Source organism: Neophocaena asiaeorientalis, unplaced genomic scaffold (genome assembly GCF_003031525.2).
Source record: "Neophocaena asiaeorientalis asiaeorientalis breed wild unplaced genomic scaffold, Neophocaena_asiaeorientalis_V1.1 scaffold484, whole genome shotgun sequence".
Lineage (NCBI taxonomy): Eukaryota > Metazoa > Chordata > Mammalia > Artiodactyla > Phocoenidae > Neophocaena > Neophocaena asiaeorientalis.
Genome location: NW_020171830.1, coordinates 1,457,884 through 1,484,580, shown reverse-complemented (window position 1 = coordinate 1,484,580; position 26,697 = coordinate 1,457,884). Strand labels below are relative to the sequence as shown.

The 26,697-nt window shown below is 37.5% G+C and overlaps 1 protein-coding gene across 4 annotated transcripts in view; it reads left to right on the top strand.

Moving 5' to 3' along the window:
• The window catches only part of SAMD8 (sterile alpha motif domain containing 8), an 84,565-nt gene that overhangs the window by 19,644 nt on the left and 38,224 nt on the right, over positions 1-26,697 (top strand). The window contains exons 3-6 of one of the 4 annotated variants that reach the window (XR_003002662.1): positions 11,792-11,887; positions 15,715-15,832; positions 20,630-20,780; positions 20,953-23,333. Coding sequence is in view for 3 of the 4 variants with exons in the window: in XM_024740759.1 (XP_024596527.1) it covers positions 11,792-11,887; positions 15,715-15,832; positions 20,630-20,780; positions 20,953-21,257 (670 nt within the window). In the remaining variant the exon portion in view is untranslated. Of the gene's footprint in view, positions 1-11,791; positions 11,888-15,714; positions 15,833-20,629; positions 20,795-20,952; positions 25,577-26,697 lie in introns of those variants that run through there. The other 3 variants (XM_024740759.1, XM_024740769.1, XM_024740751.1) reach the window with 3 other exon arrangements.

Sequence of the window (26,697 nt, the reverse complement as noted above, 5' to 3'; positions counted from 1 at the left end):
ATTGCCAACAAACACATGAAAGAATGCTCAACATCATTAATCATTAGAGAAATGCAAATCAAAACTACAATGAGATATCATCTCACACCGGTCAGAATGGCCATTATCAAAAAATCTAGAAACAATAAATGCTGGAGAGGGTGTGGAGAAAAGGGAACCCTCTTGCACTGTTGGTGGGAATGTAAATTGATACAACCACTATGGAGAACAGTATGGAGGTTCCTTAAAAAACTACAAATGGAACTACCATACGACCCAGCAATCCCACTACTGGGCATATACCCTGAGAAAACCATAATTCAAAAAGAGTCATGTACCAGAATGTTCATTGCAGCTCTATTTCCAATAGCCACGACATGGAAGCAACCTAAGTGCCCATCAACAGATGAATGGATAAAGGAGATGTGGCACGTATATACAATGGAATATTACTCACCCATAAAAAGAAACGAAATTGAGTTATTTGTAGTGAGGTGGATGGACCTAGAGTCTGTCATACAGAGTGAAGTAAGTCAGAAAGAGAAAAACAAATACCGTATGCTAACACGTATATATGGAATCTAAGAAGAAAAAAAAAAGGTCATGAAGAACCTAGGGGTAAGATGGGAATAAAGACACAGACCTACTAGAGCATGGACTTGAGGATATGGAGAGGGGGAAAGGTAAGCTGTGACAAAGTGAGAGAGTGGCATGGACATATATACACTACCAAACGTAAAATAGATAGCTAGTGGGAAGTAGCCGCATAGCACAGGGAGATCAGCTAGGTGGTTTGTGACAGCCTAGAGGGGTGGGATAGGGAGGATGGGAGGGAGGGAGACGCAAGAGGGAAGAGATATGGAAACATATGTATGTGTATAACTGATTCATTTTGTTATACAGCAGAAACTAAGACACCATTGTAAAGCAATTATACTCCAGTAAAGATGTTTAAAAAATAAAAACAAAACGTTGTACTCTTCTGAAAGTGCCTTATAGTATATGGGTTTTTTTTAAAATGAAATGAATTAAAATGTCCATGTTAAGATGGCAGGATGACATATATATAACATTTTATTCTCTCTCGAGCCCTGACTAAAAGTATAGTAAAGAAGTTGTGTTTGTTTGTTGGTCTTAAGTTGTAAACTTACAAGGAAAGGGTAGATAAGAGAGGAGAAAACAGCCATACATTTTTGGGAGTTTGAAAGCAGATGGGTGAGGGACTTCCCTGGTGGTCCAGTGGTTAATGCTCCGCACTGCAATGCAGGGGGCCTGGGTTCCATCCCTGGTCAGGGAACTAGATCCCATATGCTACAAAAAAAAGATCCCGCATGCTGCAACTAAGACCCGGCACAGCCAAATAAATAAATGAATATTAAAAAAAAAAAAAGGAAAAGCAGATGGGTGAGTGGCAACTAGCAGAGCTAAAGTAACCTAATTCTAAAGCAGCAGTTGGGAAAACTGAGAACCAACCCAAACTATCTTGAAGATTTCTCAAAGCTCTGGATACTGTGGGTGAAAGGGTGGTGCTAAAATAAGAAAGCTGTTTAAGAAGCTGTTAGATTCCTATATCTCCTTCCCTGTTCTATCGTACACAATTTTTCCAGCAGAAGACCCTAAGGAAGTAAGGAAGACAGCGTGTGGATATCTGATGAAAGAGTACTCTAGGCAGAGGAAACAGCAAGGTGCAGGAATCCTGAATTGGTAGTAGGCTTAGCATGTTTAAGGAACAGCAAGAGAGAGATGGAGAGAACAGTTGGAGGTGAGATCTGAGAGGAGACAGGAGTCCAGATTTTGTAGGTACTTGTAGACAATTGTAAGGACTTTAGCTTTCATTCTAAGTGAAAAGGGAAGCCATTGGAAAGCATTTAGGAGAAGAGTAGAGCGATCTAACTTCCATTTTAAAAGGTCAGTCTAATTGTTATTAATAGAATAGCTCAGTGGTGGGGATGGGAAAGTAGAGGTTAGTTAAATTATTGAATTTGTCTAGGCAAAGATGGGGTGGATTGGATGAGAAGAGTAGTGGTACATACGTGTGTGTGTGTAGATATACATATATGTATATATATGTGTGTATGTATGTATGTACATACAGGCAACAAGATTTGCTTATGGATTTGCATGTAAGGTGTAAGAGAAAGAGAATTCAAGGATTATTTCAAGATTTTTTTTTTTAATTAATTTATTTATTCTGGGTTGTGTTGGGTCTTTGTTTCTGTGTGAGGGCTTTCTCTAGTTGTGGCAAGTGGGGGCCACTCTTCATCGCGGTGTGTGGGCCTCTCACTATCACGGCCTCTCTTGTCGTGGAGCACAGGCTCCAGACGTGCAGGCTCAGTAGTTGTGGCTCACGGGCCTAGTTGCTCCGCGGCATGTGGGATCTTCCCAGACCAGGGCTCGAACCCGTGTCCCCTGCATTAGCAGGCAGATTCTCAACCACTGCACCACCAGGGAAGCCCTATTCCAACATTTTTGACTTGATCATCTGGAAGGATAGAGTTGCCCTTTATAGAGGTGGGAAGACTGTGGAAAGACCTGACTTGAAGAGAAAAGTAAGGGTTTGGTTTTACACATGTCAAGTTTGAAGTATCTTTTACACCAAATCAGAAGTCAAGTCAGAGATGGAAAGATGAGTTAGTGTTCAGAGAGATCTTGGCTGAAATTTGGGAGTTACAAGTGTAGATAAAACCATGATATTAGATAATGTCTACTAGGAAGTGAGTTTAGAAGGGAAAAGAATATTGAAGATTGAGCCCAGGAACAGGTATAATGTTTAGAGGTCAGAAAAGTAAGGCAAAACTAGTAAAGAAGACGACTGAGGAAGTCAGGGCAGAGAGAGTGAGAGAGTATTATGGAAGCCAAGTTAAAAAAATTTTTAAGAAGACAGGAATAAATTATAATTAGCTGTGTCAAATGCTGCTGAGGGGTCAAGTAAGATGAGGATAATTGACCGTTGACTTTGACAAGAGTTAATAAGGGCAAAAGCCTGATTATAATGGGTTCAAGAGAGAATGTGAGACTGGAATTTACCTAAAGGTGTATCTCCACAAATATGAAACAGCATATGGACCGAGTTATTCATTGCGGCATTAATTGTAATAATTATAAATATTGGAAATAATCTAAATGCTTATCCATGGAAAACTGGTTGAATACACTGTGGTACACCTACACAATAGAGTACTATTTAATCGTAGAAAAGAATGAGGAAGATTTCTATGAACTGATGTGAAATGGTTTGTAGGAAAAACTCAGTAGCTGTGAAGCACCATGAGCATCCAGATCATGGTTTCTAAATACCAATCTGTACTAAAGGAACAGACCAGGGCTCCTTAGAGAAAGGAAAGGATAGCATGTGGATATCTGATGAAAGAGTACTCTAGGCAGAGGAAACAAGTCTGGGGCATGGTAAGCATAAAATTAGCCTGAAATAGATTTTGTGCCATAAAGCAAGGAAGTAGAAACCTATCAAAAGAACATATGAACTGGTTTTAAGGGGCTCTCATTGATCAAATTAGGACAATTGGAACATCAAAAAGCATAATAAGGGCTTCCCTGGTGGCTCAGTGGTTGAGAATCTGCCTGCTAATGCAGGGGACACGGTTTCAAGCCCTGGTCTGGGAAAATCCTACATGCCGCGGAGCAACTAGGCCCGTGAGCCACAACTACTGAGCCTGCGCGTCTGGAGCCTGTGCTCCGCAACAAGAGAGGCCGTGATATTGAGAGGCCCACGCACCGCGATGAAGAGTGGCCCCTGCTTGCCACAACTAGAGAAAGCCCTCGCACAGAAACGAAGACCCAACACAGCCAAAAATAAATAAATTTTTTAAAAAAAGCATAATGATGGTAATGGATTATAATATACTGAGTAAGAAAAAGAATCTATGAACCCATAGTGATAAACAAAACAAACAAAAAATGGTTGACTGAGAGGGGAAGTTCTTCAAGGGAATTATAAGGGAAGTTGAAGAGCCATAACCAGGCTCAGTACATGAACTTTAATTGAATCCTCAATCAAGAAAAAAAAAATACTGCTATAAAGGACATTTTAGGGACAGTTAGGAAAATTTGAATATGGATGGCATATTAAATGATACAGTTTAACACTAAATCGGTGTTACAATTTCCTGGGTGTAATAGTGTATTGGGTTATGAAGAGGGTATCCTTGTTCTTAGGAGATACATGTTGAAGTATTTAGAGGAGAAGTGTCATAATGTCTGCAACTTATTTTGGGAAGGGTTTAGTCTCCTCCAAGAGTGTGTATGTGTATTTAGGTTTGTATAGAAAGAGGGAAGTAAAGCAAATATGGGAAAATGTTAATTATTGTAAACAATTGATAGATTTAAGTGAAGAATATAAAGTGTTTATCTTTCAGCTTTTCTTTTGTTATGATCAGAATTTTTCAAAGTAAAAAAATTGGGTAAAGCAATGAGAGAGGGGAAGAGAATGGGAAGAGAGAAATTGGAAACAATCAAGTCTTACAAGCCCTTAAAAGTTTTTCTATAAGGGCAACAGAGAAATGGAGTTGTATTGAAGAAAGGAGGAAAAGATATGGAGTCTCCAGGGTTTTGTTTTGGATGGGCTATATTATATAGCATGATTGTTGTACTGATGGTAGGAATGACCCAATTTAGAGGGAAGGAGATACTGTTAGAGGAAAGAGAGGGTATAATTGATGGAAAAATATCCTTGAGTAGATGAAAAGGGGTAGGATCTAGTGGGTGGGAGAGGCTGGTCTTAGGCACAGGGTCTATTAATTCATAACAGAGGGTAAGACAGAAAATATGGGAACAGATATAAGGTTGCTAGATGTGATGTAAAGCATGAGGAAGTCCTCTGATGATTGTTTTTATTTCCTCTGAAAACAGGGATTTAGAAGAGAGAGAAGGTCGGAGGTTTGAGGAGAAAGGATGAAGTGTAAAATAGTCATCTATGAGAGTGAATAGGCTTGTGTGATGTAGTAGCAGCACTAAAGACCTCCTTGAGGTTAATAGTCATGTTGATATTGTGTGTTTTTACCAGCCTCACTCAACTGCACAGATACAGGTATAGAATATGTAGATAATTGGATTTAAGTGGGCTTTAAGTTTTGCTAGGCAATGCAATGAAGGAAAAAGAGGAAAGGGAGTGATTATAATGACTAACTGTGGACATAGGTAGATAAGGCGGGACAGGGGGATATGAGGTAGGTGAAGGACTGTGAAAGTGTTATAAGATCTATGGATTTGGGGTCTCAGAATTATTGAAGTTGGAGTACTAGAAGGAATAAGATGGAAAGACAAGAGGTGTTGGTTAGTATAGAATTCTTGGCGTTGAGATTATGAAGAAAAATCTTGATAATGACAAGATCCAGTTTATAACCGTGGATGGTGGGTCGCTGAAGTAGAGTAAAAGACAAGGTCATAGGAGGAGAAGTAAAAAGAGGAGTGAGAAGGATATGTACCACAACAGGAGAAGTTTTGGAGAGTGACAGTGAACCAAAACCTAAAATCTCAAGAAATCAGAGAATGGATGCTAAGGTTCTATAGATGACTATGAAAGGCATAATGGGAAAAAAGAGGGAAATGATTGATCGTGAGGATTTTATTTTAAAGTGTACAATTCAGTGGTTTTTAGTATATTTACAAAGGTGTGCAACCATCACCACTAATTCCAGAACGTTTTCAACACCCCAAATAGACTCATATCCATTATCAGTCACACCCCATTTCCCTCCTCCCTCGAGACCCTGGCAACCACAATCTACTTTCTGTTTCTATTTCTATGGATTTGTCTATTCTGGACATTTCATATAAATGGCCATTACAACATGAGACCTTATTTTGTGTCTGGCTTCTTTCATTTAGCATAATGCTTTTAAGATTCATCCATATAAGTAGCATGTATCAGTACTTCATTCCTTTTTATTACAGAATATTATTTCATTGTTTGGACGTACTACATTTAGCTTATCCATTCATTAGTTGATGAAGGTTTGAGTTGTGTCCACTTTTTGGCTACTATTAATAATGCTGCTATGAACATTCATATACAAAGTTTTGTATAGACATATGTTTTCAATTTGCAGTGGGGGTTTGAAACCAAATTTTGCCTAACGAGTCTACAGTTCCACCAGCTACAAAGCCCCATGCTCTTATGTAAACTTTATTCACAGGAGAATGGTAGCAGGTGCTGTCAGCATTCCTCCTATATCCCCTCAGATCTCTTTTCCATTTTCTTGCACACTTATACTTCCAGCATCCAGCAATTGTATGTCTTTGTTGGAGAACTGCTCTTGGGCTGCTGGAATACACTTTACCTGCTTAAAAAGAGAGCCAAACATACTTGGAAATTTACATCCCTTCAGCTGCAGCCCTTAACCAATAACTGATGAGGTGGGGTATAAATATTTCATTTCTCTTTGCCCTAATTAGGACAACTTTTAGGTTGGACGTACACTGTCTCCCAGATCCCTTGCAGGATTGAGCCAAAGTTACCCTTGCCTGAGTTTACCACAGGGCTTTGCTTGATGTCTCACTCTTGCCTTGCTTCCTTGCCTTCCTGATCTCATTTCCCTACTACCCTATATTTTCCCTTGGGAACATTTCTAATAACTTTCACAGTGATCTTTGTTTCAGAGTCTGCTTCTGAAGCTTACTTGACACAATTCCAAGAGCTTCAGCAGATCATAAACAAAAAATTAGGAGATAGAGATGCTTCTAGAGGCAGGCCCACTTATATGTGAGGAAAGATAGCTAATAGAGAAAACAGAAGCACTGTAAAAAGCACACATAAATAATGGAAAAACCACATTAATCTGGGGCTTCAATGCCTTTCATTTCTCAGTAGTCTCTGAGGTCATTACCATGTCCAGTGTAATAATCAGTGTTCACAGTGATGACTGAATTATGAAAGAAAATTAAATTCTATCCAGAAAAAAAAGGCATAACATGTATAATGCATTTTAGAAAGCATTGCATCAGAATAAATACGAGATATTGAAAACACATTTGACAATTTCCTTACAACACTTCACTAAAAAAGAAACAAGAAAAAGTGGGGGTGGGGGCCCCCAATAATCCCATGAAGGCAGAAGCAGTGATAATACTGAAAATTTGGAAAGTAGAAAGCTAAGTGTCTCTTGTGAGGTTGGGAGTGGGGACTAGTGGTGCCCAAGAGGTGAGTTTATTTGTACTGCAGTACTCCAGAAAAACTCTCAAAACAGGAGGCATCAAACATCTCTCAAGACTGGGTATAGATAGGAGCTAAATATGGGAGAACTGGTTGAAAATCAATTTAAGACCTGTTCTACTGCAACAGAAGACAGGTGGTTTGTTCTCCAGAGTAGTTGAATGTGAGGGACTCTGGACTCGGGGACACCATGCCCAGATGAGAACAAAGGGGCCTGTTTTCGTTGTATTTTCTGTGATTAACTGTAAATTAACTGATTTAATGTAATTAACTTGGTTAACTGTAAATCTAGATCACAGAGACTTCCAGCTCCCTTCCTTAAGTAACCAGACTTAACTTCCCAGCCCCAGTCTTCCAAGCAGGAGAACAGATTCCTCTCCTTGGAAAACTTGCACAAGAGAAAAGGACTATAGATAATGTGGTAGGAGAGATATCCCTATCTCATCAACTAGACCTCTGTTCTATCCCAGTGAAACCCATACTTCACAACCTCAGTCCATGCACACAGAGCATCACATTATTATTTTTTTTTTAGTACTTCCCTGTCAAATATGAACGGTCAGTCAAGAATCACCAGACATTTGAGGAAAACAGATCAATGCAAATAGAAAAAAAGCAAACTGGGAAACACAAAATAGGGAGCAGAAGAACACTTCAAAAAAAAATAACCATTCATATACTCACAGATAAGAGATATTGCATTCTATGAGACAGTAACAGTAGACTATGAAAAAGGAAAATTCAGAGAAAACTTTTGAAAAATAAGAAATGAAAGTAGAAATTTAAAATCCAGCAGGATGGGCTTCCCTGGAGGCGCAGTGGTTGAGAGTCTGCCTGCCAATGCAGGGGACACGGGTTCGAGCCCTGGTCTGGGAAGATCCCACATGCCGCCAAGCAACTGGGCCTGTGAGCCACAGTTACTGAGCCTGCGCATCTGGAACCTGTGCCCCGCAACGAGAGGCCGCGATAGTGAGAGGCCCACGCACCACGATGAGGAGTGGCCCCCATTCACCGCAACTAGAGAAAGCCCTCGCACAGAAACGAAGACCCAACACGGCCAAAAATAAATTTTTAAAAAAAATCCATTAGGATAATTGGAACATGGATTTGATGAAATTGCCCAGCATGTAGAGCAGAGATCAGAAGTAGAGGAGAAAAAGTAAGATGAATCCAATTGTCCCAGCAGTGGAAAAAATAGGGGTTTTAGGAAGCACATAGAGAAAATGAAGAGGAAGATATTATCTAAGCTATAATAAAAGGAAATTTCTCAGAGTCAAAGAATGTGACTTCCTAGATTGAAAGAGCACCCAGTACAAGAAATGAAAAATTTCAGAACACTAGGTATAGACAGAAGATCCTAAAAGCTTCTTAAGAGACAAAACAAATAACACACACAAAGATTGGAAATCCAAACAGCATCACACTTCTTAGCAACCGTGGAAGTGAGATGACAATGGAATAAATGCCTCTAACATTCTGAGACAAAATAATGTCTAACCTAAAATGTTCTGCCTAGGCAAACTACCAAATAGACATAAGGCTAGACCCAAGGGTATTTTAAAATTTGCAAGTCTCAAAAAAATTTACTCTCCAACCCCACAGCTACTAGAATTGCTAAAATGAAAAAAATTGCTAATGACAAGGCCTGACGAGGATTCAGAGCAACTGATGCTCTCATACTATGCTGGTAGAAATGCAAAATGGTACAACTGCTTTGAAAACAGTTTGATAGTTTCTTAAGTTAAACATAAACTTAACAATAGGACTCAACAGTTGTTTCATTCCTAGGTATTTACCCAAGAAAAATGAAAACATACGTCCATGCAAAGACCTGTATGTGGTCTTTATTCATAATCACCCAAACCTGGAAATAGCCCAGAATACGCATCAACCTGTGAATGGATACGGAAATTGTAGACAAAGAATAGATAAAGAATTAATTGTACATGCAATAACTTGGATGCATCTGAAACATATTATGCTGAGTGAAAATAGCCAGATACAAAAGGTATTTGGACAAATACTGTGTGATTGCATATATATATATATTCCTATAGGAATCAGAAATCAGATCAGTGGTAGCCCCACAGCTGGAAGTGAGGAAGGGAATTGACTACAAAGGGACACAAGGGAACTTTTTGGAGTGATGAAAATGTTGTCTTTATTGCGGTGGTGATTACGTGACTGAATGTGTTTGTCAAAACTCTTTGAACTGTATAGCTAAAAATGGTGAATTTTTCTGTTTGTAAATTAAACCTCAGTAAATCTGACATAAAAAACCAAGTTTATCGTCCATCCCTCCTCTGAGAAAATAATTCAGGGATACACTACATCAAAACTAAGGAGTAAACTGAGAAAGAGGAGGACATGGGATTCAGGAAACAGAGGATCCAATATAGAAAAGAGAAATTCCCAAGATGAGGGTTAAGTTTTATTCCAAGAAATAGCCATGCAAGAGGGACTAGAAAATGCAGCCTTTCTAAAGAAGGAGCTCTAGGAGAGATTTCTCCAAAGGAAACATTGAAATTGATAGAATAGTCTGAAGATGAATTGGCACACAAGAAGATGAATTGGCACACAAGAAACAGAACAAACTTTTTTTATTAGCTCTGGAGAATTGTAAGAAGTTGTACGAGAAAGGGATTTAATCTTACGTTTCATTGTCTTAGCTATGAACTATACTTAAACATTTCCATCAAGTAAAAGCCAAAAATTATTTTAAACAAAATTATGAAATAATATTGAGAGCATGGGAGAGAAAGAGAGAGTGTGTTTATGTGTATGAATGTGTTTTTGTGTGTGTGACTAGAAGATATAACGTCAAATAAAACAGAAGAATGAAAGTGACTGCCTCTGGAGAGCAAGAATTAGGTTTAGGCTGGGGGTGGGGCAGAAAACTTACTTTTACCATAAACACTGTAAAACTATTTAAAATATATACATATGCACACGTACACATACATATATAGGTTTTTTTAATGTTCATTTAAAAAGTTTAAATTTTTAGAAGTCATTGAAAGGGATCTTTTATCTGAAAATTTCTATTATGTGAAATAACCCTTTCCCCCATAATGCCAGATAAATAAGGCAGCAATAGATTAAAAATTCACAAGAGGAGTCTTTATTTTCTGAGGTAATAGGTAAAAGATGAGTCCCTGAATGAAGACGATTGACTCTCTTCAGTTACTCTGAATAAGGTTTGGAGTAGACTGTTAATACCTTTCAGACTTCATGTCTTCTTTTTAAAAATACCTTTATTTCCTTAGTTATAAAATGAACATGCCATTGTATAAAAATTTTTAGTGTAAATTTACAAAGAATAAAAATAAAACTATCAATAATCTTACCACCCAGAGATGACCTATTTGGACTAATTCATTTCCGTCTCCTCCCTTCCACCACTCTCCTCCTTCTTTTCTTCCTCCTCCTCCTTTTCTCCTTTTCCTTCCTTCTTCTTCCTTCTTTTTCTTCATCTTCTTCTCCCTGCCCCCTTCTTTCTTTCTTTTTAATTGGGAATGTGACATGTCTTTTACTAGTGGGTAATCACAGGAGCTGTAGATTTGGTGAGGAAAGACAACAGTGGAAAAGATAGAAGTAAACAAATATAAAACAAAGGAGGGGGCTTCCTTGGTGGTGCAGTGGTTGAGAGTCTGCCTGCCGATGCAGGGGACACGGGTTTGTGCCCCGGTCCGGGAAGATCCCACATGCCGTGGAGCGGCTGGGCCTGTGAGCCATGGCCGCTGAGCCTGTGCTCCGCAACGGGAGAGGCCACAACAGTGAGAGGCCTGCATACAGAAGAAAAAAAAAAACAAAAAAACAAAGGGCAGAGAGAGAAAGAAAGGAGTAAAACAAAATTAAAACTCTGTTTACTTGCTTGAAAACAAAATATACTAAAAAAAAGAGTAGTTGAGTTCAAGCCCTGACTGTCTGGATCCTGAAATGAGCACACCATTTAAGAAGTGAGCCTTTTCCCCCCTGTCTTTTGGGGGCAGTCCTGTATACAGGTCTGCCATGTTATGGGAAAGGAGAAAAAAGTTATTTCTTTACAGAGAACCATGACTGGGAATCACAAACAACAAAGAGGTCCTGGTAAATGAGGTACTTAATGAAACAGTTTTTTTCCCCAGGTTCTCCAGATATCATCTTCTAAAAGAGGTAGAAGTTAAAGAAAACAGGGACTTCCGTGGTGGCGCAGTGGTTAAGAATCTGCCTGAAAGTGCAGGGAACATGGGTTCGATCCCTGGTCCAGGAAGATCCCACATGCCGTGGAGCAACTAAGTCTGTGCTCCACAACTACTGAGCCTGCGCTCTAGAGCCCGTGAGCCACAACTACTGAGCCTGCGTGCTACAACGACTGAAGCCTGCGTGCCTAGAGCCGGTGCTCCGCAACAAGAGAAGCCACTGCAATGAGAAGCCCGCGCACTGTAACAAAGAGTAGCCCCCGCTCGCTGCAACTAGAGAAAGCCCGTGCGCAGCAACGAAGACCCAACACAGCCAAAAATTAATTAATTAATTAATTTTTAAAAAGAGTTAAAGAAAACAATTTTAAGGTCATTATTAGCAGAGTATCTTATGGACAGGGTGGCGCCGTTTACATACATATACTTCTTGTCAGTCCAAAATTTAAATTTTTTTCTGTTCCAGCGTTCCTAGAATTCCATGGGCCTTTGCCATGACAGAAGTATGTGGCATGATTCTGTGCTATATTTGGCTCCTGGTTCTTCTTCTTCACAAGCACAGGTACCTGTCTTATTCCATTAAAAGACTGAAAGTGTTTTGACTGTCTTATGCAAAGGTCATCAAACCTTGTTTCTTCCTTTGCTGTTTCCTTGTTACTTTCCTTCTCTAGTCATTGTGACATTATAATTACTGACATAGGAAAATGTTTGGGTTTGATCAACAAAAGAGTCAGCCTGAGGTTAGTACCTACATATTTAGTAATATTCTGAAGGTATTTTGCAGGGAAGGATTAGAGATGGCGATATTCAGCCACGACAATCTAAGTCTAGCCTTGCCTTTCTTTGGAAACAAATCGGAAATGTCACTTTCTATAGAAGGCTAGAAACTCCTCCAAGGGACAGTCTTTGGTCAGTTGTTTGGGTGGAAGAAATTATTCTCTGCTTGGAGGAGGCGCATTAAAAAAGAGGTCATTTTGCACACCGTGCACATCTAGCAAGTGTAGTTTACTTCAGATGGTATAGAAAATTGCTGAATAGGGAAGGTGCTTCTTTTGTGCTTTCACAAGAGATATAAAGGGAAGAAGTTTTTTGCATTAAAAAAAAGGAGAGAAGCATAAGAGGAGGCTACTTTCCTATTTTAATGAGGGGAAATTATTTAAGTAAAAAAATAAGCATAGTGTGGAATCTAAAGAGTAATACAAATGAATTTATTTACAAAAGAAAAGCAGACTCACAGACATAGAAAACAAACTTACGGTTACCAAAGGGGAAGTAGAGGGGGGAGGGATAAATTAGGAGTATGAGATTAACAGAGACATACTACTGTATATAAAATAGACAAACAACAAGGATTTACTGTATAGAAGGGAACTATATTCAGTATCTTATAATAACCTATATTGGAAAAGAATCTGAAATATATATGTGTGTATATATATATAAATATGTATATAACTGTATCACTTTGCTGTACACCTGAAACTAACACAATATTGTAAATCAACCATTCTTCAACTAAAAAAAAAAAGGCATAGTGAAGAAAAAAAAGATCTGATAAAGTTGTGGGTCTGCTATCCATTGTCTTTGGACACTGAAGAGGAATAGGGACACTTTCGTGAATTTTTTATTCTTTCTCCTCACCAGGGAATGGTTGAGGTAAACTACAGTGATGAGCTTTAGGTCCTAAGCAGCAGTTATTTCAGTGCTTTGAAGGTGAAAAGAAGCATTGATGATTGCTATTCTCGTCACACTTTTAGGCCATATTGTACTTCATTCTCTCTCACTTTGCAACAATATTTATAAGTGGATTGCTTAAAACGAGAGGTGGTTTAAAAACACATGTATGTGGGCTTCCCTGGTGGCGCAGTGGTTGAGAGTCCACCTGCCAATGCAGGGGACATGGGTTCGTGCCCTGGTCCAGGAAGATCCCACGTGCTGCAGAGCGGCTGGGCCCGTGAGCCATGGCTGCTGAGCCTGCGCGTCCGGAGCCTGTGCTCCACAACGGGAGAGGCCACAACAGTGAGAGGCCCGCATACTGCAAAAAAACCAAAAAAAACCCCACATGTATCACTGCTGCTTTCTGGTTTAACTTTGCCTCACAAGACCCTGTAGATTTGAATTTATCCACTCTTCAGAACAAGAAAGAGTTTACCTTATATAGGAAACCTTGGTAGGTTTAGCAAAGCGTAGCAGTGACCAGCTAAATGCAAGTTTTGATGTTGAATTAGTCAAAGTGTTTCTCAAAGTGTGGTCTTTGTAGCACTTTCTAGAATCACCTGGGCTCTTGTTAAAATTCAGATTCCATGTTGTCTTCCTCAAAAAGCTCACAAAATGATGGCGTGGAAAAAAGAAGGCAGAGACTTTTGCTCTGGACTTTCCACCATATGGTAAGAAGATTCACCATAAATCCTGTGTTAAGAAAGGATTGCATCACTGAACTTGCAGGAAGAAAGGAAAATCTCCAAGAGCCCCAAACACACAAACACATGAAAAAGAAAACACAGAAAAAATAATCTGTGGTGTACAATCAGAGGAATGAGTAAGCATCTCTGAAAAAGCATTCCACTGGTTGTGATGCCAGAGCTAAGATAAGGAGACTAAGCCTTAGGTATGTAACAAAGTTGAACGGCTGATACCAAGACTCCCAGATTAAGCTGTGGATTTTGGAATGGGCTAGAGTGTTCTCAAGTCAGTAGTGCTAACTGGGTCTCAGAAGAAACGAATTTAATTCTTCTCTGGATGAAAGTATATTTAATTTAGGCTCCTGTGTTTTCCCAAAATATTGGAGAGCAGGGCTATTAAGAAAGGTGAGAAGTGGTAGAATCCTCCTGCTTTGAGTTTGGGACCCTTTCCATTCAGTGTTACTTTTTCTCTTTCTTACCTTCTTTTCTTCTTTTTTTACATTACCACTGCTACACTCTAGAACTGGTAGTGAACCAGAAATGAAAGAAACCCTGCAAGGACTGAAACCTAGCTTGAAATAATTTCAGTTTCTAAAATTGCATTAAGGTGACCCCAGATTGTTAAAGCCCATAACCACTTGCCAAAAGAGATATCAAATCTCTCTTTGGGAAGATAATATAGGCCTAAATTTAATTCTAAAAATTTTTATATACAATATCTGGCACTCAAGTAAATAACTAATAAAGGGGTACATAAGTATGTAAGAGAATATGATCAAAATTTAAGAGAAACAATAAATAATGGAATAGACCCACTGTGGATCCAGAAAATGGAGGTACCAGATACAGATTTTAAAGTAACTCTGCTGACTGTGTTCAAGATAAGTTTAACAGAGAATGAAATGGAAACTCTAGAAGTAAACACATTTTTTAAAATCCCTGAAATTGAGAATTCAGTAATGAGTATGACATCAGGTTGAATCCAGCAGAAGAGAGAATTAATGAATCAGAAGATAATTTGAAGAAAAATTTTTTTAAAGATAGAAAATAGATGAAATGTTTGGGGACACTGAGGGGATAGCCTGAAGGTTTACCATATAGATAATTAGAGTTCCTTGAGGAGAGGAGAAAGAAAATAAAACAGAAGTATATTTGAAGTGAAAAAAATTAAAAAATAATAAAATGCAGATTCCTGAGCTCCATCCCAGGTGTACACACTGAAGTTTGAAACTTACCTAACCTTGTATTGAGTACTTTTTTTTGAGGGTGGGAGGAGCATTTCAAAAATGTTTAAGTAAAGTCTCTGTACTTAAGAATCATATAGTCTGTTTTGGTTTAAGACATTAAAAAAAATTGTTAGAGATATACTTAATGTAAAACTTAGTATTAAAAAAAACAGTATTTTATAGCTTAAATTTAAGAGATATTAAAGAATGTTTATTATATAATTACTGTCAACCAATTTACAGTGTCATTAATGAGCAAAAAAATTCCCTAGAATCACATATTTAACTTTACTTCTCATTAAATAAGTTATGACAATATATGAGTAATAAAACTAACACTAAGCTAAGAGTCAGTCTAGGTACTATCTTACTTGTCTCTTGCATAACTCTTACTTTCTCTTAGCCATATTTTCTTAACAGTGAAATGATGCTCTTAGGTCTGCACTGTCCAGCATGGCCGGTGCTAGCCACATGTGGCTAAATTTAATTTAGTGAAAATGAAATAAAATTAAAATTCAGTTCCTCACTTGTACATTTCAAATGCTCAAGAGCCACATGTATATAGCTTATTGGACAGTGCAGTTATAGTCCATTTCCACCGTCCTGTTGGACAGTGCTTCAGATGGTCTCTAAGATTTCTGTCCTCTTCAAAGAATCTAATGGTTTTCCTGCTTGTTCTCCCTTTAAGTAAACACTAGATGCCTGAGGTATTTTGGTTTGTTTTCTTCTGATCTTTCTCCCTTTTTGGTCACTGTTCACAGGTCAATACTTCTGCGAAGGCTTTGTAGTCTGATGGGCACTGTATTCTTGCTTCGCTGCTTTACCATGTTTGTGACCTCCCTCTCCGTGCCAGGACAGCACCTACAGTGCACTGGAAAGGTAGCCTACTGTCTTCTTTATCATTCTATCCTCTTATTCTTGGTGTGTTGATGGCACCATATACGAACTAAGGCTAAGGCTTTGCTTTTAACATTTAAATGTGCTTTTCAGCATTTTCAGTATCTGTAATGAACCTCTAGAAATAATTTGGTAAAAATCTTAAGCCAGAATCTACCTTCCTGTTACTTCTATCCATTGATACTAACTAGTTCAATGCTGTAGAGCTATAGAAAAAAAGTAACTTTCTATTATCATTTTCCCTTTCTCACCATCCTCAACATCTTTAGTTCCTCATATGACGTAACTCTGGCCCCTTCACTGTCCTCATCACTCTTTAAAAAGTGTTGCAATTGGACCATATTCCATTTAAAATGTAGTACCCACTACTCTAAACTTTACTCTTTCTGAGATATATTTAAATAATGGCTAACTTTTGTTTTTGTTTTATACTTTGTTGCTTGTTTTGGTATACTGTAGACATACCTTCTCTTCTGGTTAAATTGAGAGATGATAGATTATGCAGATGGGAACAAAAAAAACAGGGTAATGAATTACTGTAAAAAGTAAAATGTTTAAAAACCCTGAAGATCACCTGTGCTTTATATATAAAATTGGCTGTTGTGACTCATTAAATTTGGACAAGAGAATTTATTAGCCTACTTTTCTAAGCCTCCATGCTTTAGTTATGTGTTCCCAAATATTCAAATGATGTATTAACACCTTTGTTATTTTAATGTTGTTTGTAAAGTGTAAAACAAAATTAAGTGTCTGTTTTTCTACTGCAATATAAGTAGCTGAAATACCTGCAAGGGAAGATTAAGCAGCCAAAGGAGATCAGGAACTAAAAATACAGTCCTGAGCTGCAGAGTGACCAAACTTTCCCCAGGTATAAGGAGACTGACTAGTAAGAAAGGAGGAACGGTTAATGACATTTAGGATTTAGTGTAAAGGAAATGTTTTATTTTTAAGATAAAAGCTGTTTTTGTTTCTTCTTTTTTTCTTTTCCAAAAAGGGAAAGTACTTCTTTCTAGTTACAGTTATATAAACTTACTGTAAAAATTCAAATTTTATAGAAATACATAAATTAAAAAGTAAAATCTCACAAAATTCCCACTTCTTTCACCCCACCCCATAAATAATACTGTTAATAGTTGTGTATATACCACATGGACTATTTTTAACCATGCTTACATATTCATACAAGTTTATATAGATAGATACTTTTTAAACAGAAAATAGGATTATATTGCAAACATTATACTTTAGCTTATATTTCATTTAATAGTATGTTTACTTTCTTCTGAAGAGATATGTATAACTATACCTCATCCTTTTTAATAGCTGCAGAGTATTCCATTGTACAATTTACCAGTCTCCAAATGATGTACATTTAAGTTATTTTCAAATCTTACTATTTATAAACAATGCTGTCATAAACATCCTTGTACATTTATGGTTTTTCACTTGTTTAATCGTCTTAAGATAAATTCCTGGAAGTGGAGTTAGGAAATTAAAGAACATACACACTGAAAATTGTGATACATATTGCTCACATTTTCACTAGGAAAGACTAGTTTTTCACTACTATCACCACTATGTGCATGTCAGTTTTCCCATCACCATGCCAGCACAATTTTTGGAGTCACTGCCATTCTGATTAATGAAAGATGATATCTGAGACTTTTATGGTCTTATATTTTAAATTTAAGTCTTTAATCTGTCGACTGAAATAAAAATGCACAACGTGAGAGCTGTGAGTTTATTTCGAGACTTACTGAGGACTATAGCCCAGGAGACAGCTTCTCAGTTAGCTCTGAGGAACTACGCTGAACACGTAAAGGGGAAGGTTAGCATATATGTGATCTTGGGGAAGGTGTACGTGTAATCAAGCCACACATCTTGGTAGAAGGTTGCTGCTAGTCGTGAGGAACAAATGTCTTAATGATTTTAGTGCTTTTCTAAGTATGGGAAGATGCAAGAAATTGGGTTCATAAAATTTTCTCCTGAAAAAATCTAACTATCCTGAAGGCCTTTTCTGTCAGTTTTCACAGAGCATAGAGTGCCTTATTCCTGACTGTGTCCTGAAGTCTTTTCAGGGTATGTTGAAGGTCAGCGACTGCAGTGGCTAATGACTTAATTCTTGTAGAACCAGGTGGCAAGTGACATTCTTTAGTTAGCAAATCTATTGAATTTCTATGCATGGTGTGAAGGAGGGATAGAACAGTTAACCCCAATTATTGTAGTATGCTAATTGATTAGAAGAGATTTAAGAAGAAATACGTAAGCTTATTATAATGAAAAGAGATTTCTTGTAGCTGAGGATTTGATTGTGGATCAGCCACTAAAGAGGAAAATATATGTGCGTAGGGCTGCAACATGTGCTACAAAAATAAATTAGGGACTTCCCTGGTGGTGCAGTGGTTAAGAACCCGCCTGCCAATGCAAGGGACACGGGTTCGAGCCCTGATCTGGGAAGATCTGGGAAGATCCCACATGCTGCAGAGCAACTAAGTCCGTGCGCCACAACTACTGAGCCCGTGTGCTACAACTACTGAGCCTGCACACCTAAAGCCCGTGCTCTGCAACAAGAGAAGCCACTGCAATGAGAAGTCCGCGCACCGCAACAAAGAGTAGCTCCCACTCCCTGCAACTAGAGGAAGCCCATGTGCAGCAACGAAGACCCATCACGCCAAAAATAATAAATAAAATAAATTTATAAAAAATAAATAAATAAATTAGATACCATCCCACTATAGTATGGACAGCCCTTTTTCTGTCTCTAATGACTGTTTTTTATTATCAGTTAGTTTTATGTGGACATATTTATTCAAATCTGCCCTAAATACTGTTAATTGCTTTGAATTATAATATAACCTACTTACTGACCTGTATTTGCAGCAGTCATTAAAATTAGATAGTTAAGGTGATATTAACTAGCAATCAAATCCCTTACAGTGAACTCCGTAGGGCATTTTCATTGTAATAAAGTAATTGCTTGAAATCTCACTCCCAGAAGTAGTAGGTTTGGAGACAGAACCAAGAACATGCCTGTTTTTGAAATTAGACAATGGAACCACCTTAAGAAAAGAAACACTTAGAGCAAATTTCTCATCAAAGTGTCTAAATTCATTCTGTTGTGCTGTGTTTCAATTTTTATTTTTCTGAAAGGATATTTGGGACATTTTAAGCTTGGAAAGGATGGGGAGACTTGAGTAATTGGGCTTTCCTTTTTTCTGTGATACAGTATTTTTTTTTTTAATTTTTACTGGAGTATAGTTGATTTACAGTGTTGTGTAGTTATTGCTTTCTTTTGCATGGCATCACTTGTTTCCTGTCCTTGGCTGAGACATTTTCCTAGCAATCTCTGTTCTTCTCTGCCTGATTTTTTACTTTCACGAGTGTAGCATCTCTAACCGTATTCTCATTAGAGGTCATGGAAAGAACCAAACCATGTATATTTTAGTACCTTCCCTTTCCTTTTCTCTAATAATGAATTTCTCTCCCTACCATCAACTGAGGCAGAAAGGGAAAACCTGGGTAGTGTATAATCAGGTGAGATTTCTAATGAAATAGTGATTCTAATAAGATTGTTTCTTTTGTTCTTTAAGACATAGGGCTTTGGAATTGGATGCCCTGTGTTCACATCCTTATTACGTTACTTACTAGCTGTGTGACCTTTTATTATTACGTTACTTACTAGCTGTGTGACCTCTCTAAAGCCAGTTTCCTCATCTGCACAGTTGAATCAGTTCATAGGATTTTTGTGGAAATTAAATGCGATGACATAAAAGCATATAGCAGCATGCTGCACGTAGTAAATGCACATAAAATTGCAGCAGTTTTTTATATTATTATGTGTTAAATGCCTTTTTAAAAAAAGTGACCATTGCTCAAACTCTTCCTCAAAATGGATTGCTTTTTTAAGTTTATGCGTGGGAGTTGGGATTAGGTTTGGCTACTAATAACAGGAACTTCGCGGTGGCTATAGTTTAATAAACGAGCAATGATTTATTCTCTCTCATAAGTCTGAAAGTAGGTACTCCATCCAGGTCAAGTGTGATAAATTTATGGAGCCATCAAAAATCCATGATTCTTCTGTCTTTCTGCTCTCCTGTCCTAACACTTGGCTTGCATCCTCAAAGCCACTTTGTGGTCCAAGATGACTGCTAGAGCTTTAGCTATCATGTCTGAGTTGTAGGCTAGAAGAAGGAAAGGTAGAAAAGACTTCCTCCAAGCTGTTGTCTCTTTCATTTATAAGTAGCATTCCCAGAAATCTTTTACACTTCCACTTACATCTTATTGTACAGAACTTACTCACGTAGCGACACCTAGCTGCAAGGGAGGGTGGGAAATGCAATGTTTTAGTTCAGTTCATTGCCTCTTCAAATAAATTTTAGATTCTATTACCAGTGAAGAAGGGAGAGTGGATATTGAATGGTAGCCATTGTCGCTGTCATAGCCTGTTTCTTATTGACAAGAACAGCCAAGCAAATACTACTGTATTATAGGGTATAAAACTTGGAAATAGTTTTGTGTTGTAGTAACCTTTTCATTATAAAGGAACTCCAAGTAGAGAAGTTTGAATTGCATTGATTTCATTAAATTACCAAAATAGTTCTGAGTACAGCCAAGCTTTGACCACCCATTCTTGGTGTCTGGAATTAATTAGACTGGGAGTCTGGTTGCTTTTGCTTAGATCTTATTTCTAAGTCATTCAGCCTTTGAATTTCAATGGGAGTGGTAGGAGCCTCTGCTGCCCTAAGCATTTGAAGCACTAATTCTTAGCTTTCCTTATAGGTATATGGCAGTGTATGGGAGAAATTACACCGGGCCTTTGCCATTTGGAGTGGCTTTGGTATGACCCTAACTGGCGTTCACACTTGTGGAGATTACATGTTCAGTGGCCACACAGTCGTCCTAACTATGCTGAATTTCTTTGTCACTGAATGTAAGTATCTTTAGTGCTTCTATGCATATCAAATGACTAGCTGCAGAGGAGGCTGTGGGAAGGGCATCAAATTCTGTGAAGAATGGGAGAAACAGGCTGATGGAAGAAGCATATGACTGAGAAACACTGGAAGAAGTGTGGTTTTAAAATGATCTTTCTGTCCTTTTCCCAGATACACCAAGAAGCTGGAATTTCTTGCACACTTTATCCTGGGTTCTCAACCTCTTTGGAATCTTCTTCATTTTGGCTGCCCATGAACATTATTCCATTGATGTGTTTATTGCCTTTTATATCACAACGAGACTCTTTTTGTACTACCATACTCTAGCCAATACCAGAGCATATCAGCAGAGTAGGAGAGCAAGAATTTGGTTTCCCATGTTTTCTTTTTTTGAATGCAATGTTAATGGTACAGTCCCAAATGAATATTGTTGGCCATTTTCAAAACCAGCAATAATGAAAAGACTAATTGGATGAAGACTGTCTTTGTAATGTGTTCATGATTAAATATACAGTCGTTGTTGAAAGTGAGTAACTTTGCTTTCTCCCCCTAGGTTGTTCCTGGATGTCTTGCTTTTTGGCCTGTATGTTGACAAAGTAAAGTTCCCTGTCCTGAGCCAGGCTGTGATTATAGCAAGCAAGAAAGAATAATTAAGAGTCCTTAGGTATCTGTTTGAACAGAAAGCTTAAGTAGATGTCTTCTGCCCCTTCTCTTTAGGCAGACTTAATGTTATGATTGAAGTTAGTCTCTTACCTTTACCTGTTGAGCTTAAGCAAATCAACTTAAGCAATTTGCTGGTTGAAAGATTTTTTTAAAAATTTCCAGTAGGACTCTAGTCAAGAAATAATAATAATAATTTTTTAAGCTCCTTATTTTCTTCAAACGAAAAATCCCTACCAAGTGAGCAGTACTTGTTCTTTGAACTAATCTCTGTGTCTTTCTAAAAAACGCAACTCTGGAAAGTGATCCTTTTTACTAACAAATTAATTTTTGCCTTCTGAACCATCCTTAAGAAAAGTATACTGAATATACCAGGATCCCTGAAACAAGAAGAGAATGAAAGGGGCCATACATAAGGTGACAGAGTACAAATATAGTGCTGGTATTTTTCACCAAAATCAACAAAAGGTGCAGTTCCTATTTTGTTCTGAGGGTTCAGTATGATCATCAGTAAGTATGCATGAAGGGAAGATGGCTGCATCCATAAAAATAAAATCGGCTTGATTTTAGTGATGAAAGTACCTGGAATAACTTTGTACTATGACTATTAGCTAGACAGATGACAGCCCAATTTTATGCTTTTTAATGGTGTTATTTAATGAGCAAAATAATGGAGTGTTTTATCAGATGTTAAAGTTCTGTGTCCTTAAGTAGGGAGGTATGCATGCAAATTTTTCTCTTTCAGAAGTTTATAACAGGTTGCAGGCATTGTGTAACTTTTTGGTTTTTGAAATTTCTCATTCTTGGCCATCAGAACTAAGCCATCTCAGACATATTTGGATATGAAAAAGTTTTGTTGTTTTTTATTTTTAAAACAATTGTGTACATACATTCTTTCTATTTAGTTTTAATTTGGCAGTCAGGAGTGATATAACTTAGTTGCTGTTTACAACACTAGAAATTTAGTACCTTAAGTAATTTGACCTCTGTGATTACATTTGTCACTTTACTTTTAATGATTTTGTACAGTAGTTTTGAGAGTAGGTTGGTTCTAGAATTAGACTTTGAACCCCAGCTGATGAGCTTAGCCACTTGGAATATTAACTGTGTAGCTTTTACATTCTGTTTTAAAACAAGGAGTTAAAAAGGTGCTGGCATATTGAGGTCTAAAATTAGGCCACTTAGCAGAAACCTGCTCCTTAAATGGTGAAATATTTTATTTTTGCACTTTGAGTCATATTCCTACCCCATATAAGCTACAGAGGAGCCTGAATGGATTGGGCAGGAAACAAATATAATGCAAACAAGTTGCAGCTAGTGCTGAGTGATCCCAATTTGGGTGTACTCTGAACATTATTTTTTATTTTTCACTTGAGAAAATGGCACAAGGCAATTTAAGTTTTATTATGCTTTTAAATCTCATACTTTAGAATCTGGTAACATCTTCAATAATTGTTGATTCTTTTACATGCTGGGGATGAAAATGCCAACATTTCATCTAAGGAAATTGCATAATCATGAAGGGTGAAGGATGTTTCCTATGCAGTTAGAGTCTTTGACCCTTGAGGTCAAAAGATATGTAACTCCCATTTTTTTCCAGATGACAGAAGAGGACTGAATTTAGCTAGGGAGGGACTGGCGTTGGCTTTTGGGAAAATGTTTGAAAAAAAATCCATGGCAACATTAAGTCAAGAATGTTGAATAGCTACTTAATGGTAAATTTCCTAACATCAATCTTCGTGTGGTAAATTTCCTAACATCAATCTTCTTTCCTTCGTGTGCAACTAACTTTGCAGACCTCTTGATACTGAGAGTGCCTAATAGCAGACTGCAATGAGGATTGTAAAATAACTTCCCACACTTACATTTATCATATCTGTTTTGAGGAAAAGGTAAGCTAGATTTATAATTTATTGTTATAACTATTAGAGGGCATTGTTTACATATATTAATCATCTCCAGGTCTCTTCCTTGGAAAACTTTGAGACAAAATTCTTTTCCATTTCTTTTTTTAATACAAAACCTATAGTTTTGTTGCTTTTTGTTTTGTCCAGAAATTTCCAGATTTTGTCTTTGTATTTTTTTCTTGTTAAAACCATATTGAAGGTAGGATATACATTTTGGGTGTGAATATGGCTAGGTAGAGAAGCTACATGCCTTAGATCTACATATTTTTTACCTTGTCTACAGTTGGAAACGTGTGAGAGGCTTACATCATTGAACACTGAGATTTCAGTATAGAAGGAACCAAGGTTTTTTGTTTGGGGATGCAAACTGGAGGTTATATTGAAAGTTCTCCATGCAATTTCTGTCTTCCTAGGGGCAGCGTTACCTGTTTTTTCCTTTTTTTCCTTTCTTTTTTTTTTTTTAATCCCATGAAGAGCAGCATTACTGAAGGGTAATTGAAGTTTCTAATCAGGTTTAGAAGAAGGCAAGTTTGCTATTATCACCAGATAATTTGGGAGAAACCTTTTTTGGCTGCAGAATTCTCAACATGCCTATTTTCTCCATAGTTCTCTGTGGCCAGAATTGCTAGAATAAAAATACAACTTCCGTATGCTAGATCTATTTATTAGTATCCCTTTAAATCAGAAAGCAATGAGCTTAGCCATGGAACCAGTCAGTTAAATAAGTGTGGACTGTTCACAGGAAGAACCCCATGCTAGAGACCTGCTGATAGTGTAACTCTGACACTGCACATGGCATTCTTCCCTACCCTGTACCTGCCTGAGTTTTGTTACTTAGAATTCTAAAAATCTTATAATTTTGTAAATCATAAGGACAGAGGCATCACATCCTTTTATAGCTGATGTGAAACCATGTGTTCTAAGGAAGCCTGTTTGGAATGTGTTATTTATATATTCAAAGTCATAATCATAACACTAACCTGCTTTGATGGTATTAGTAAAAAGCAATTTCATCATCAGTTTCATAGTAAACTTTTTTTTAAGGATTCTTGTTCCATAATGTTTGAGAACATTAACCATATTCTTTTTTTAAACTCTCTAATCTAATAAATTTAATTCTTTGATAGTCTTCTTGTAGACTTAAGTTACCCCTTACTAAAAGTAATTATGGTAATAGTCATTTGTCAGTTCTTTACGGTATTCAGGTATTTGAGACAGGAAAACTCTTTTTTTTACAATAGTCCCATGGCTTTCTTAAACAGTATTGGTTTCATTCAGATAGTTTCAGAGCCAACAAAGCATGTCAGCTTTAATGCCATCTTTACTTTGGCAGTTAAGACAGTTTGCATTTGTAAAATGTTTTAATCTGAATTACCCCACACTGCTGTAGAGGAAAATTCTTAATAACACCAAAAGTCAGACTGCTACAGGTGAGCAATGAGAAAGGAAAGAGGTTGAGGGTATTTTCTTTCTCTGTCTTTGAGTAGCTTTGAATGACTGAAATTACTATGGAAGTAGGTTTTGTTTCCCCTCTCACCTATCCCTCACCCCCAGCAAATGCCACCAATTTCAAGTATCTAAAATATGGCCAGTTATTTTGCATCAAGTTCAATGAAAACATCTGTGAAATCTATAATCCAGCTCCCCAAAAAGTTGGTTTTTTAGAATATGTTCTACCCTAAATTGACCAAAGGACTTTTATTCAGTGTACTCCATGTTTAAGCATAAGGAAGCTTTGTGCCTAATATGGATGGAGAAGGAATACTATGTTAATTTTGTTGTTATTTCAGGTCTGTTTCAATCTGAACTACTGGGTTGTCTGAACTAGCCAAGCAGTGTTACCAGTTAGTAATATCATCTTTAAAATGCTTAATTTTAATAATTTTTTATTCAAAGAATCTATGGATTGTTAAGACAGTTGAAGTATTTCTGATATGAAACAAAGGGAGTGGAAACTGGTACTTAATGGGGGAAGCAAAATTAGCTTGGGCTAAAGTGGGCATGTTTTGTTTTAAGAATGCTACCTAAATGTCACCCAATCTGCAGAGATACTAGTATTACTTGAAGATGTGAAAGTTCCTGTGGTAGCCATACCTTGAAGCACAGTGTTGTATATAAGTAAATATCTTGATTCTAAATTAAATCCAGATTTCACTAATATATATTATTTTATATCTTTGTTGTATTAAAATGTTTAAAAACACTAAAAATAAAACATTTGAAAGTTGGGTTGTAGTCTCTTATTTAAATGCCTTTCCATTATTAATACAGCTGGTTTATTTTTTATGCAGTGAATTTTTATCACTTGCAAATGATTGGGCCCTGCAACTTTAAATCCTAATGTATACCTGGTCCCTGGCATTTACTAATTCTTGGTTGTCTATTGATAAGCCATTTGCCTTTTCTCCTTTCTTTTCTGTAAACTAGGAGAGAAAGGTAATCTTCATGATGGTATAAGAATAATTATAGATGAAGTCGAGAAGGAGGAAAGGGAAGCAAAGCAAATAGCTGCTTATTCCTGGGCACATTAAAGTTTTTGTTTATTGGTTTTGGGTTTATTTTAATTGTATATTTTGTAGAAAGATGCCATCATCCTGTCAGGTTAGCTTTGGAGATAATGATGAACAAGAAAAGAAAACAGTTGTTAGGGGTAGCCCAGCAGCCCAGAGCCATGGAATGGTGAGAACACTAAGTATTGTCACAGGGCCCTATGAGTTTATTAATTCATAACTGAATTTGTCTTCATGATCACTACTAATAGTAGCCTCTCTGGTGCTGGCACCAGCTGGTCTCTCTCAGGAGCTCCGGAAAAGAATAGTCCAAAACAGACTGAGAGGCTGCTTGGTAGAATAGAAAATGTGGTGGATTTAGACTCTGAGGACCTAGGTATGGGTTGCAGCTCTACTGCTGATTAAATTGGGTCTTTTCTTCCAGCTCCACTTAACCTTATGTGTAAAATGTAGGGGGAAATGCCTACCTCATAAGCTGTGTTAAGGGCCAGATTATGAAAGTACTGTGGCCTTAATGGCTCAGTACCTGGTTTATAATGCTGACATATTAGTTGAATTTAGGTCAGAAACACAGGGCCTGTACTCCCAGGGAGTTAATAATCTAGCAGGGAAGATGACCTAAAAAATGGAACTGGCAACATTCATTGGCAGAATAGAGCAGTAGTTTTAAAGCCGCCTGGGTGAACATCTTGTGGGGTTGGGGAAGAGAGTTGGAGCTTGTACCATTTTCATCCAGAGTTGGTGTTTTACATGTTTGGCTTTCCTAGTAGGCTTTCCCTTTGAAAACAGGGTTGAGGTTAGGGGAGGTAAATGTTTGGAAACCACTGAGGCAATAGACA